The sequence below is a fragment of the Pelecanus crispus genome, chromosome 1 (assembly GCF_030463565.1).
Source record: "Pelecanus crispus isolate bPelCri1 chromosome 1, bPelCri1.pri, whole genome shotgun sequence".
NCBI lineage: Eukaryota > Metazoa > Chordata > Aves > Pelecaniformes > Pelecanidae > Pelecanus > Pelecanus crispus.
In genome coordinates, this window is record NC_134643.1 from 8,810,069 (window position 1) to 8,824,209 (window position 14,141).

Genomic DNA, 14,141 nt, shown 5'->3' on the forward strand with positions numbered 1-14,141 from the left:
GGTCAGGTTTGTGTCCCCATATGCTCTTGTTTTATGGCTTCCTCCCTTTCTTATTATCCCTTGTTGCACTGAAAAAGGTCCTTGACCAGATACCCTTAAAGGAGCAGACACTCTCTTTCCACATACCTTTACAACTTGTATAAGCATTAAGGAAACTACCATATGCAAGCCCAGGCTAGTTAGGATTCCATAGAAATTGTGCTGTGACTGACATTAAAAACTGTTTCCCCAAAGCCAAAACAGAGCTACGTTAAATCCCACTATTTCACCTAAATTAAGAGTAGGCAAACATTGTCATCTTAGCCAAGTCCACTTCACTGTTCAACAATTCCCTTGAAATAAAAAGTGTTATTATTGTGCTGAATACTTTCTTACCATTCTTTCGCATTCTTTCTTTTGCCTATATATGTCTGCTGTCTTTCATCTTTTCCCTGAATTGTAGGTTGTCTGGAGTACAGCTCATCTCGTGCTCTTGTACAATGAAACCAGCTCTATGCCTGGAACTCAGAGGCACTACAACAGAGAGAGTACAATTTTTAAAGGGCTTAAATAGCAGCCTAAAAATGTCAGGATGGCACTTTTATTTTCTGAAGTCACCAAGCTGGCACTTTAAATACATGACCTTTATATATATTTTTTGAGCAGGAAAGCCTGTGGACAGGCCATCTGAATTAATGGTGACTCAGGAAGTGCCATGCGTATCTAGATGTCTTGAAGGAGCACATTCATTAGATGACTTCAGTACATCCTATAAAGAAGTACTTAACACTAGTAACATGTAAGTTATCATAAGACACTTAAATTCATTATAGTTTAACATTTATTAAGATCTAATGTTATTGCTAATAATATTGACTGTCTAAAGTCCCAGATTGACAACAGTTCTCATCAAATATAGGTGAGCATACAATGTATGAAAAATTCTGTAATGGCTACAAAAGGGCCCTTTGCAGCAAAGGAGAAAAAAATTATCTTGAGATAGGTATCTCAAAGATTACACTAAAGATTTATAATAAGGATGTATGCTCAGCATGTTAATTTGTATGTGACACCTCATAACTGGGTGGGAAAATCACCTTGGTTTTTTAGCAAATGGCTGCCTTCAATTACAAAATGCTGCAGAGCCTGGTAAAAGAATGTTTGGAGTGCTGAACTCTGCCAGAAGAGAGCACTTGTGCAAATTTTTATTGATCTTTAATAAAGCATGTACAGTAAGAGATGAAAGGCCCTTTCTTTGTGTGCTAATGGCTCTCATACAGTTAGATGACAGAAATGCAGACTTCTGCTATTTCCACATTATAATAACAATAATTCTTGATATCATTTTCCTGAAGATTTGTATGCTGTGCTGCAATTTTTTTTTTCTCCTTTTCTGCCTTTCTAACAGACATAAGGGCATTTGTGCATTTGATAAGACATCAGCATTCAACTTTTCAAGTTCTTGGTTGATACAGGAACTTGCTAAGTAAGGAAATTTTACTCTGTGTGCAGGATTTGGAGGCAGCATACTACCCACAGGGAGTGAGACTGTGTTCATCCTCTCCCAACAAAATCCAGAAGCTTTTTCTCCTTCTTTGAAAAAACCTTCCTAATTATGAAGCTGAAGCTTGGTAACATTACAAAGCTACGAAAGGACTCATTTCTGATCATATTTGCTAGGCATGATAGTGTTCTGTGTGTTTTGCTTGCACAATCAGCATAAAGTTCTATTTCAGTAGTAGAATAAGATACACTCAAGAAAGCAAATGCAGTGAAATTCAGATATAAGGCAGAAGTCAAATGGTTCATATTTTTTTTTGAGAGTTCAAATCCATCCCTGCTGAGTTTCTACTGACTCCACAATTTTTCTTAATTGCCTTTTTTTCTTTTTGCACCCCCCCTCCCTCCCCCAGTTTGAGTTTCATCTTGTCCCAGTTCTGCTCTGTTCAGGTTTAGCAGTTGATTAACTTATTTGCTATTTCTCAGAGATTGAACAAATGGGTTTTGTGTGAGGAGGAAGTCAGAGGCAGTCAGTGCAGATTTTGATGGGGCAAGGGTAGAACAGGATGAATTTTGGTAGGTTGTGTGCCTTGCCTCCTTACCCAATTTATTTCTTAAGACCTCTTCTTTGTCATGTCCACTGTGGCCATGTGACTGGCAGTGCATTTCTCCTTTCCCCTCCTCTCCCATCCTGAGTGTTTGCTGTTCTTCAGTAACAGCCCAGCTCTTCATTTTGTGGTTCCCAGTTTGGTGTCCCTTCAGTAGGAAGAAAGAAAAACCTGAAGAACTGCCTGCCCCAAAGGGATAGCAACTGCGAAGATGTGAAATTTTAAAAATTACGGTATTTTTTTTTTTTAATGCATCAATATGCACAAATAAATATTAGGTAGGTTAAGTCGAGGTATAGAGGTGTATAGAGAAGTATAGATGAGTTGGGTTTGTTTCAGACCAAGTAGTGCATTTAATTTGATTCCAACTGCTTCTAACGTTTTTCTTTTTTAACCTCAGACTTTGAGGGGAAGATAAGATTGTACTGGATGTAATTTCTTTATTGTTAAATTTTGTTCTACCCAGTTCTATATGTCCCTAAAAAAATCACTTGCTTCCATCTTCTCTATTTAATTTTTAAAAATCTAATTTCAGGAAGAAGTCTGAAGTTTCTGTAGTCATGGCTAAAGCTGACATCAAACCAAAATCTATATATCATGCCAAAAAATGGTCAGATGATGTAGAGAACTTATACAGATTTCAGCAGGCTGGATACAGAGATGAGGTTGAATATAAACAAGTAAAACAAGTTGATATGGTAAGATGTAGAACTCTGCAAAGGTTATTTAAACTTCTGTCTTATGTTAAATGATTAAATAAAAATGGAGGTGCTGCTTATTTCCTTTCATTTAGGCTAGTTTCTGATACAGTTTTTTCTCCCAGGTCTGACTTGAATTCTTGGGCTATTAACTGTGCAGAGTAACTTATTTCACAGAAGTGAAATGGAAACACTACCCAGCCTGTGTTTTTGTTCCCCCTCTCTTATACATTTAGAAGCATTATAGATTTCTTTGAGTAGATGTAGCTGCTATCTAAGAGAATAATTCAGTTTTGAGGAAAGGAATTTATCAGAGTTAGTTCTCTGTGAAGTTTCCCTGATATTCTGCCAACAGACCTGACAGGAAACTTATTCATTGCCCAGGGAGCCAGTCTTGTGTCATTGCTACTAACTTCAGTTTCACAGCTGAATTGCAGGGTAGCATGATCAGACTTTGTGCACACTCAAAACTTGGCTTCTATTGAAACTGTCCACAACAGAAATATTTGATGCCGACTGTGGTAAAGGGAGTTGTGACACAGGCATTTATCAACAGAGAACATCAAGGACCTGGTCCTCTGCTCACTATAGTTGATGGCAATTCTCCCTAGCACATCAAATGAGCTAATGAATAATGGCCAGATATTCAGTGGCAACTTGAGATTCAAAATAGCAACCAAGACGTTAATACCACAAACAACATATTATCTTTGTTAGAGCTCTGTAATTTATCTTCCAAAGCAGCATATATAGTATGAAACATCCACTTTTAAAAGAGTTTAACCTCCTGTGCATGTAAGTGCAGAATGTTCCCAAGAAAGTCGCTCCTCATCCAGTTAACTCAAAATATAGCAAAATGCTGCTGTGCATAATAAGATGCAGTTTATTCTTTTGTCGTGGGCTCAGATAACACTGTAAAGGCTGTGGTGTAAATTCCTTTAACTGTGCAAAAGGAAATCCTGCAATTAGTGTGGTAGGAGCAGTCTGCTTAAGATTTATGGCAGGGCATAATCAATTAAACCCTGGTAAAAGTTAAAGAACACCGCTTACTCAATGTAAAACGAGCGTGCATTCTGTTCAAACTTGCCAGGACCTGGCAGTGGTTCTCTTCCAATTTACACATTTTGAAATGTCTTGTTTACTCCATATTATGTTTCCATAATGTAATTGTAATTAATGATGAAATTATAATATTAAGGCTCTTATGTTTAGATAGAGAATGCAAATAACTCAGCTGTATTTCTAAAGTAATAAGTGATAGAAGTACCACTTCTGGGACTCTCCAATTAGAGAATGCTGTAGTTTGACATCCTATTGTCAACCCTGCCTGGAAGAGAAATAAGATTCTTATTACCTGATTTTTAAGGTTTGATTTGATCAGAAGTAGTCAGAGGTGTTCAAGCTGCAGATGGCTACTAAAGCCATAAAGCTGTTGAACATACAAGTGTTCAAGCCTTTAGTTTAACGCTTCATGTTGTGGAACACTGAAGAGCACCAGGATGGTGTTGGTTTCCTGCAGGACCAATCCAGCTGTGTTTGAGACTATGATACATGTAGCTCACTTTATTTTTATGACATTGCTAATGAAAAGCACGATGTACACAGTTTTCATAGTCAGAAGGGTCCTGAAGAAAGTGTGTCAGTCTTACAGAGGTGGAATCATCTAGCCTCTCAGAGTACTGAATAACATCAATCATTTTTTTCCTAAACAATGTATTTCAAAAGCTTTGACTAGTCCACTTTTTAAATGACTCTAGTCTATCAAATATTCTTAAATCCTTATTTCTAGACTTTTCTGATCATGAAATTCTTTATACTAGACCAGAAAACTGGTTTCTGACATCTTGCTCTTAATCTTTTTTTAAAAGCTAAGCAAATTAATAGCAAAATAGTGTTCAGATGCAAATGAGGTTTTTCCATGGAAGTACACTCTATATTCTTTCCAATCTAATGCACAAACATCATTCAATGTGAGCATGTTCAGGTGAATGTATATCCTTTTTATTCTATTCATAGGTAGAGTGTTGGCCAGAAACTGGATTTGTTAAGAAACTTCAGAGAAGGGATAATACATTCTATTATTACGATAAACAAAGAGAATGCGAAGACAAAGAAGTCCATAAAGTGAAAGTTTATGTGTATTAGCTTTGTTATTCTAATTTGTTTGTATTTTTTATAAATCTGTTTGTTGGAACCTGTAAGTAAAACAGATTTGTGTAATCTAACTTACCTTAAGTATTGATGTCATTCTTGGATAGAAAGGGGAATACGGGAAATGTGGAGAAGCCTGGAACTATAGACACAGGAATTACATTTTTTTCCTGCTATAATCAAAAATATTATTATCCCTCATTTTCCTAGTTACAAATGTTTTGACATCAAAGAGATAAAAAGCTGGCAAATGGGCATCATATATTTGGTTTAACTGTGTGCAAAGTCCATTATAAGAAGAGGCAGCAATCTTTATTCAGAACAATATAATCTTGTTGACACTGGCTAATGTCAGCCACAGTCTCTTGGTATAGCTAAAGGTTATGAAACTACAGAGGGCCAGAGTAAGGCCAAAAGGCTAAAGTTCCCTTGGAGAACAGCAAGAATAACAAGCAGAGAATTTAGTAAAGGACACCGAATAATCAAATAGCAAGGACCCGTGCTAAGCTGCAGATTTAAAAACTAGTTATTGTGATAGAAACAGTCACAACAAAAATGTCTTTCTAAGCAATAGGTAAGGTATCCCCAAAGTATTTTTGTCAGGTGCAAGTATTAATTACTTGAGGAGGAAGTATTAATTGACTTGGTAGCATATGCCTTTTTATGGAGAGTGAAAAAAAAAGATTGTGGATTTATATATGGTGGGATCAGGGAGTAGAAAACTGCAGGGACAACATGAAATCCATACCATGTAATATTTAAGATTAGGTAACTTACGCAGATAATATGTGGGATTTCTGGGCAGAATTCATCTCATCTAACTTCAAATGTCACAGTGTCAACATCTACACCTGACCTTGTCATTCGGACACCCTTTGTTCTGAATGGAGAGAAGTTGGCTCTTCTGGGCACAATTAATTTCTTGTAAATGTAGATGTGTAACATGTTGCTGTGACATCAGCTCTGCCGAAGCTGTCCATACATGTGCTACTCTAAGACACACGGTAAACACGAGGTACCATACTTACCTTCACTCATTAGGGAATTTAAGTAAAATACTTTAAGATGCCAAAACCCTAGATAATTGACCAGTAGAACAGATTATTGCTATGTAAACCAGTAGGTGTGTTACAGAAAACAAAGTTATTAATATCTCTTGTCTCTGGACTGTAAACCAAGGGGTATCTAAACTAAGTTTTAGGCATGGATTAGCAGTGTACATTTGACCATCTGTCTTATGGATATTCTTCCTTCATTTGAACCTAAGGTGGTCGCCAACTCAACATGCAGAATAGAGGACTTAGAGCTCCAGGTCAAAATAAGTAGTATAGATGCAATATTCAAAAGATCTCACTGACGATAGGTGATGATGATCTAGTCACCTTATTTAGACTACTTGGAAATTTTTAGCTAAATTCTTATGAGCTCTGTTAGAAAAATGACTGAAAGGTACTCAGAAGCAACTATGAAGCTTTTTTATTCCAGGAAGGTTTTAATGGCATATAAATAGAGAGTTACTGCCGTGACCGAAATAAAGGATTGCTACAGTAAATTTCACTTCAGATTTTCATTATGATTTCTTTTTTATTTGGATTGCTCTGGATGTACTTTTTAAGAGAGGACTTTTTGCATACTTCGCAATCAAACAGTGGGAACAGAACAATTTATCAGGATAAACCATCTATTTTGTCACTTTAAGATAGTGGATCTCACTTTGTTAACTTCATAGATTCCAAAAAAAGAAATCTTCCAGTGGATATGAAAAGAGCCTTTAAAAAATTCACAAAAATAAATGTGTTATATAGCCAACTCAAATTTATTGGCAGGAATTATTGCTACCAACACACACAGAGTAAGTGAGAATGTTTGGTACAGCCATTTTCTCAGTCTATAAAAAAGCCATAGTTGAGTATTCAAAAACAGGAATTAAAACTGCAGGTAACTTTTTAGAGCTTAACTTTTTTTAAAGAAAGACTTTTAAAAATTGAGACAAATGTAAAAGATTATTCTGGGCTTCCCTCATTTTACCTGACTACACCTCACTGGTTTTGCAATGCTGCTGGATGCTTTCTCTTTTGTATTATGTTTTAAAACAATGAGTGTGTGTTTCACACAGCCCATGGATATTTCTTTTCTTTTCAAACAAGTAGCATGGGAATTCATGTTTCACTTCTGAAATGCTGATTTTGTATGAGTTGGCAAATTCTTCTCACTTTCAGACAGTGAATTACCGAGATTTTATTACTTTCATTTTGCAGCATTGTCAGTGTGCTACAAGGTTGAATCTCACTGTGATGTTTAAAAGATTAATGGGATGAAAAGGAAAAAAAAGCCTTATAATTAGTGCTGGAGACCAGCTTACAGACATAGCTTTTGTCAGCCCTAATGCTGTATTTGGGAGTTCACTCACTTCACTAGCAAAATAGCAGGTTTTGTACTGGCAGTGACAGTTTCAGTTACAGCTGTCCTTTGACATTCAGTTAATTTCCATATTTCACTCCAGTTTATGCTAAACTTGAGGTTACTTAAAACCCCTCTCTTTTTTTAAAGACCTTAGCTGTGTAATGGCCTTAGCTATGAAGCCAAAGGGGTTCCTCTCTTTTTAAAGAAACAGGTACAGGGCTTCTTGCCTGAGTTCAAGTTTGTCTGTGATCACAAAAATAACATTAATCTAGTATAAGGATGTTTGCTTGAGTTAATTCTTAGAATCATAGAATGTGATTGTGGCCTCCTCTGGACCAGCTCCAACAGGTCCATGTCTTTCTTGTGCTGAGGGCTCCAGAGCTGGACACAGTACTCCTCGTGGGGTCTCAGGAGCATGGAGTAGAGGGGCAGAATCACCTCCCTCAACCTGCTGGCCACGCTTCTTGTGATGCAGCCCATGGTACGGTTGGCTTTCTGGGCTGCAAGCGCACATTGTCAGCTCATGTCCAGCTTTTCATCCACCAGTATCCCCCAGTCCTTCTTGGCAGGGCTGCTCTCAATGCATTCAGCTCCCAGTCTGCACTGATGCTGGGGTTTCCACAACCCATGTGCAGGACCCTGCACTTGGCCTTGTTGAACTCCACGAGGCTGACATAGACCCACTCCTCCAGCCTGTCAAAGTTCTTCCGGAAGTGGCTTGGGTACTCAGCTGTGCTTGTTGAGTGTGAAGCTGATACTCAAGTACTTACAAGTTCTCCTCGGCTACTGTTATGCTAGATGTATCTCTTTCAGTCAAAAAAGCTGTCAAAATAATTTAATGTGTCAGTATTTTCTCTTATTTGATAAATCTGTAACTGAAATGTCTTGTCTGTCACCTGAGTTTTAAGCATATTGAGACCTGTCAGCTTTCTTGTGTCTTAATTTAAGGTTGCTAAATTGTGAAGAAGTATTGGACGTAAGCAATCTGGGGAAGCTGTGCTTCATTTTAGGGGTGACACAACAGTTAATCAAGATAAGTAACTTATTTCTGAATGTCATTACAAAAACTTTTTTACTGAACTTCAGTAACTTTGAAGAGAGAGATAAAATCACATCTCTCCATTTTATTGCTTAAAGATGAAAATATTCGCTATTTTACTGATTTGAGTCTTAATAAAAAGTAATTCTTTGAAAATACTTTCCAAGGTACTTTTCTTATCTGTTGGTATTCTTCTTATCAGGGAACACAGTAATGCTTTCAGGGACCATTTGCAGCAGCTCAACAAATGGATGATGGCAAGGCTCCTTGTTAGCGAGTGCTCACCAGCTGCCCAAGTCTGACATACTTAGTCTAATTCCAGTTCACTTCGTGGCTTTGTACAAGACAAGAATAAATGCTTTCTGTGCTTGTTGAAGGTCATGAAAGGAGGTAAACCAAACTTTTCCAAAACCTACTTTTCAGGCTTTGTGTTTGACAGCTACAAGTGAAATGGCAAGGGTGCAACCTCTCTGAATTCATCCAGTTACACTGGGGAAATAAAGGGTGTGTTTGTGTGTTCTAGGCTGGTTTTCTATGTTTTCAGCCTTTACTGGAATTCATTATGGAACAGTATTGTCTGAAAGTAATACTGTGGTTATTTTCTTTGCAGTCACAGAAGCTCAAAGCACCTAAAAAATCGTATAAGCATTTTAACTTTCACTTTGGTACCTGAGCATACTGTTGTCTTTCCAGCTCTGAAGACACTTGAGCCTCAACCTTTTGCTTTTCAAACATGGTTCCCTTGTTTCAGGGTGTTGAAAATGATTGACCAGCTTCAAACCATTTAAAGACAACTTTGTAACTCAACAGCTGTTGATGCTGCTGTTCCTCACATTGTCTGGCACAAGCAAAGTCTGTCTGAAAGCAGCTTGAATGGAGCTGCCTTACGGTCTTTGCAGGTTCTCTCCTATTACCCTAGTTCCACTGGTTTTATATTTATTTGTCAGAGCTGCTTTCTTAGTAGCCTGCCTGTACTGAGAACCTGCTGGCAAGTTGTAATTACTTAATAAAACACATTTTCTTTCTTGTTGCAGTTGAGACTTTGCATTTACTTCAAGTCTGAAGCTCAAAGCTCATCACACTCGCAAACAGCATTTGGGAGGGTGATTGGTGACATATGCCTGGCACACAGGATAGAAACTGAGATGACACAGAAAAGGTAATTAAGAATGGGATTTAATAAGAAGACATGCCAGACTGCAGGGAGCAGGGGCAGGGCTCAGGCAGGTGAACGTCCAGCCTGACATCTTGCTCACACACCTCTGGCCCCTCCATCCTCCCTCCTCACCATCTTCCCATACTTGTTCCACCCTGATCCTTCCCTTTCTGTGTCTGTGGTCCTTCCCCATAACATCCCATAGTAAGTTTTGTGCAGTCCCCCAAACCCCCTCAAATATCCCTTAATATTCATGCTACCCAGGTTTCCTCCTCCTTATCCGTTACAAAATCGAGGCTGAGCCTCTCCAAGGCTGGAGTAGTTCTTTTAATGGCCCATCAGTCAGTGCCTGACAGCCTCTGGCCTCTGTTGTTGTCTCTCTCATCACCTGCTCATTAATGTTTGCGTGTCTGTCTGTTTAATTTAGCATTTTCCGTGTTACTTGATATTTTTATGGTATGGAATAGTCTTTAACCAAATAACTTCTGGAACCAGATGCTCTCATATTTCACATGTCCTCACACCAACCTCCCCGAGGTGGGCGGCTTGGCTGCGATGTGAAGGATGATGCCGTGTAAAGGCACCTACTCAGCAGGACCTCTGTCCTGCTGCTGCAGATGTCCAGGCAGATGGCAGCTCTAAGGACATGGAGACAAAGGGAAGGGAATGCCTAAAAACAGGAGGAGGATGGGAGAGGGAGGGAAAAAGGTCACATGAGTTCAGGGAAGGATGAGCGTGTGTAGGTAGTCAATCACGCAGATGCATCAGCATTTTGCCAGTGATCTTGTACTCGCAGAAACCTCCTCCCTTGCTGGCAGTAGCTCAGTTCTTCTTGGCTGGGGAAGCAGGATGCGGTCCCAGCATCTCGCTGCAGATGTTCATCCTGCCTTGGCAGGAGTGCCCACATGCCTCAGCCAAGGGGAAGGTGTCCTGCTTGGGTGGATAAGCTGCTGGCAGCTGCTTGGTTTTGCAAGGGGGATGGAGCAAAAAGCAGGCGGACTGGATGCATAGCACATTTTTCATTTTTGCCCGGGGTGTCTAGAGGATGTCAGCTGCACTGCACTGCCCTGGGGGATGTGCTTGTGCCAAACACACGATGTTTTTGAACAGCCAGCGCCGGGATGCAAGCAGGGAAGAGCCAGCAGGTGGGCTGTGGGCACAAGGAGATAGGTGCTAGGATGCTGTGCACGGAGAGACAGGCTGGAGCCAGGCACGCTCAATACAGGGACGTGTTGGGCAGTGTTTCTGGAGGAAAGAGCACGGTGGCCCTGCAGATCTGCCTCTTTCCATGGCTCTGGTCTGCAGCCCTGTTCTGCGGCTGCGGTGGGTAGAGCCTGCTGACTCCTATCCTAATGTCCCCAGTGGATCCATCTTCATCTTGTTCAGAAGGAACTTGTGTCACAGCCCAGAGGGAGCCTGCTTCTCTCCATTGACTCTTCAAAAAGGAGGAGGTCTATGTACCAAGGGCTGAAAGATCACTGTTTTGAGGAGACACTAATTAAAAACATGAAATATCTCTTTGATACCCTGTCACTTACAACTTTGGTCTCAACAAGTGAGAAAGATCACCACCCTTGCAACTACAAACACAGAGATCTATTTAAAATGTCATTGGATTAATATTTTCTCAGACCAGAGCAATATTTCAACAAAGATTTATGTATCTGAAGGATGAGTTCAGAAGAGGTATTTAGAAGAGATATTCATTGATAGTATGTATATTGCAAGCAGATTATTGAGAATGCAAGGCAAAAGAAAAAGAAGAAATATAAAAGCTTAAGTATGCTACAGACAGTGAGACGACATTAAAATGTCATTAGGAATCTTAGGGAAGGAATAGCTTCTCTGTTATTTACAGTTTTACCATTTGCATCCATCAGATAGAATAAAACACACCAAATACTCATAATTCCTGCTTTACTATAGCAGAGCAAAGCAGGAGGACCCAATCCAAACCAGATGAAATAATTTACCATCTGTAACCGAGGATGTGAAGCATCACCTGCTAAATATAAACATGTTCAGTTGAGAAGTCCGGGGTCATGTACACTCCCAGTCTTAAGACCAGTAGCTCAGGACTCTCTAATTTACTAATTTTTAGATCTTAACAGACTTTGGAAAATTGGAAAGGTGCCAGAGGACTGATGGAGGGTCAACATGATCTGCTACTTAAAAGGAAAAGGAATGATACTAGACTGGGTAAACAGACTCTAATCAGGGATAAATTAATGAAGTGGTTACACTAGGACTCTGTCAATAAAGAAAAAGGTGTTAGAAAGTATTGTCCTCTGGGCTCAGCTGATCAGATGCATCTTGTCTGGTTCAAAGTATCAGCAACAAGCCGCAGGAAAGATGAAGAAATAGGCACTTCAGAGGTTTTGTTTCTGGAACATCTTATTTTACCACCTAGGACTAACACAGTTTCTAACCACTATCATCAATCTCAGCCCAGAGTTACCTAAACAAAAGCAGTGACTGGTGCTGCACGAGACCCCGAGATGAGAGGTTCACACCTCTCGCGTGGGATGGAGCCCTCCACCCTCAGACTCTGTGAAATCCATAAACTTTTAGTAAGATAAGAGCTCCCCTGTGCAAATAGGATTTAAATGACTCACTTTCCAAGTCAGAGGCTGTAGCTGCCACAGGTTTTGAATTGCACAGCTGGCAGCGCCAGCAGGAAATATTTCAGCACAGGAGGCAGCAGTCTGGATTTCAGGCAGGTGTTTTCGTCAACCCACAACTAACCCCTGTTTAATGGATTGTGTGCCTCGGGGACACAGAGTTTGGGGAAGGAAACCTCCTTCTCCTGGATGCGCTTGGCTGCCAGGTAGCCTTGAGGTGACTTGGAAAGATGCAGGAGTCACACAGACTCTCCCTGCTGGTGGGATGACCTCTCCTGGCAGGGCGAAGCATGCTTGCTGTGGGCGAGGAGGGTCTTTCATCTCAGCTCTCCGCAGAGAGCATCGCAAAATTCCTCATCTCAAGGATGTGGCGGTGCCAAGGGGACCATATGCCCATAACAAGGAAGGACAAGGAGGGGGAGATTTTCCTTCTCTGTTCATCCTGCTGTGGAAAGCTTAAATGACAACATAGAAAACCTGCAAAATCAGGAGGTGGTACTGTTGTTCTATGTCCTTTTGTGATTTATTAAAACCAGCATTTTTTTCCTCTTGAAAATACAGTAACAATCCACATTTCCCTGTGATGTTACTGCCACCCTGCCTGGGCTGACAAGCGATGTCTAATTTGCAAACACAGCAGATGAGAGGGCTGGTTTTGCCGTTCACCTGGTGCACAGGCTCCAAACACGGAAGCGACCGGCGTCAGTTTGAGCATCTTTCCCCTGCTCTTCAAAGGGATGTTTTGAAGCAGGCCCACAGGTGCTGCCCCACTTAAAGTCTGCCACCAACCTGAAAGAAGAGCTGGATGTTGGTAAATTGCTTATACACGTATCAGAGGCTCAGAAGGGAAATTTTCATGGTATATGCCTACATATATATATTTTAAAGAATATTTAAGAAAATATTTTTTCTCAGAAATAAAAAATCTCGAAGGTATTTTTTTCTCTAAATCTTCTTCTAGCAAATGCTGTGACTCTTTCAGTTGAGATTTTGGGGCATGAAGGAGCAGATGGGAAAGCTTCTGTGATACATTAAATAAAATAACGTAAAGGAGGGAGAATCCACAATCCTCATGAAACTCAGACTGCTGGAAAACCCAGAGGAGAGTGAAGATTATAATGAGTAATTCAGACAACCCATCCCTGACTCTGAATGTTTCAGCTTCTTCATTTGTTCAACCTCTCATGTGATCCCCAAGAGCTAAACACAAATGTGGAAAAAGTAAAATGGTTTTGCAGTACCAGTTAAAGCCTGCTGCCTGTATTTCCCAGCTCGGAGGGATGCCACGGGCTGAGGCTTGCACTGCATCTGTGAGCTCATGCCTCCCTCTGCTGACTGCCTCCCCCGAACCTCCCCTTGATCACAAACGATAAAAGGCCATGATTGTTTTTCCCGCTCCCGTTGGGCTGATGTTCCTCCCCGTGTTCCAGGCAATGACCACAGCGTCCAGGGAGCTGATGGATATGGGCTGCTCGCGTCAGACCCAGCCCCGTGGTGCCGGCGCTGGTCACTCCAGCAGTGCCGTGTTCCCCCGCGTGGCATCTGCCCTTCGGGTCCCACTGCCACTGGAGCTCTCCATTAATGCTAAAATAATGCGTTAAGCCTTGTTTAAGGGAAAACCTCCAAAAGCTGTAAGGAAGGCACTCAAAGAAAGTTGCTATAAGCTGAGAGAAGTGAGCAAGGAGCTTTGGCTAGATCACTAGATTACGGATAGAGTATGCTAGAAATATTTTTCTGCGTTTTGTTGTTTGTTTGGTTTTTTTTCCCCCCTCAATTTGAAGACATCTGTAACACTGCTTGGTATCAGTTTAAAAACCTCTCAGTTCTTATTGGCAGCTGCTAAGTAAAACGGACCGTGGGAACCGCAAAACGTAAAGGTTTTGGTTACTCTCCTCTTTTCACAAGCAACCTTCAGAAACCCCGTGTCCTCACAGCAGATGTCCCCTGGCACATGCAAAGGCAAGAAATGTACAATCTCAGCATTGC

At 40.5% G+C, this 14,141-nt stretch overlaps 1 protein-coding gene across 1 annotated transcript; it reads left to right on the forward strand.

Moving 5' to 3' along the window:
• Positions 1-674: 674 nt before the first annotated feature.
• MEIG1 (meiosis/spermiogenesis associated 1) lies at positions 675-4,930 on the forward strand. Its single transcript, XM_009481531.2, has 3 exons — positions 675-778; positions 2,623-2,785; positions 4,802-4,930. The coding sequence occupies exons 1-3, from the start codon at positions 675-677 to the stop codon at positions 4,928-4,930; spliced, it is 396 nt and encodes a 131-aa protein (XP_009479806.2).
• The last annotated feature ends 9,211 nt before the right edge of the window (positions 4,931-14,141 follow it).

Bases quoted from the DNA above. Each gene is read 5' to 3' on its own strand.
- MEIG1 (XM_009481531.2), top strand. From the start codon at position 675: ATGGTGACTCAGGAAGTGCCATGCGTATCTAGATGTCTTGAAGGAGCA. The intron at 779-2,622 runs GTAAGTTATCAT...ATCTAATTTCAG, and splicing joins GTACTTAACACTAGTAACAT to GAAGAAGTCTGAAGTTTCTG. The intron at 2,786-4,801 runs GTAAGATGTAGA...TTCTATTCATAG, and splicing joins AAGTAAAACAAGTTGATATG to GTAGAGTGTTGGCCAGAAAC.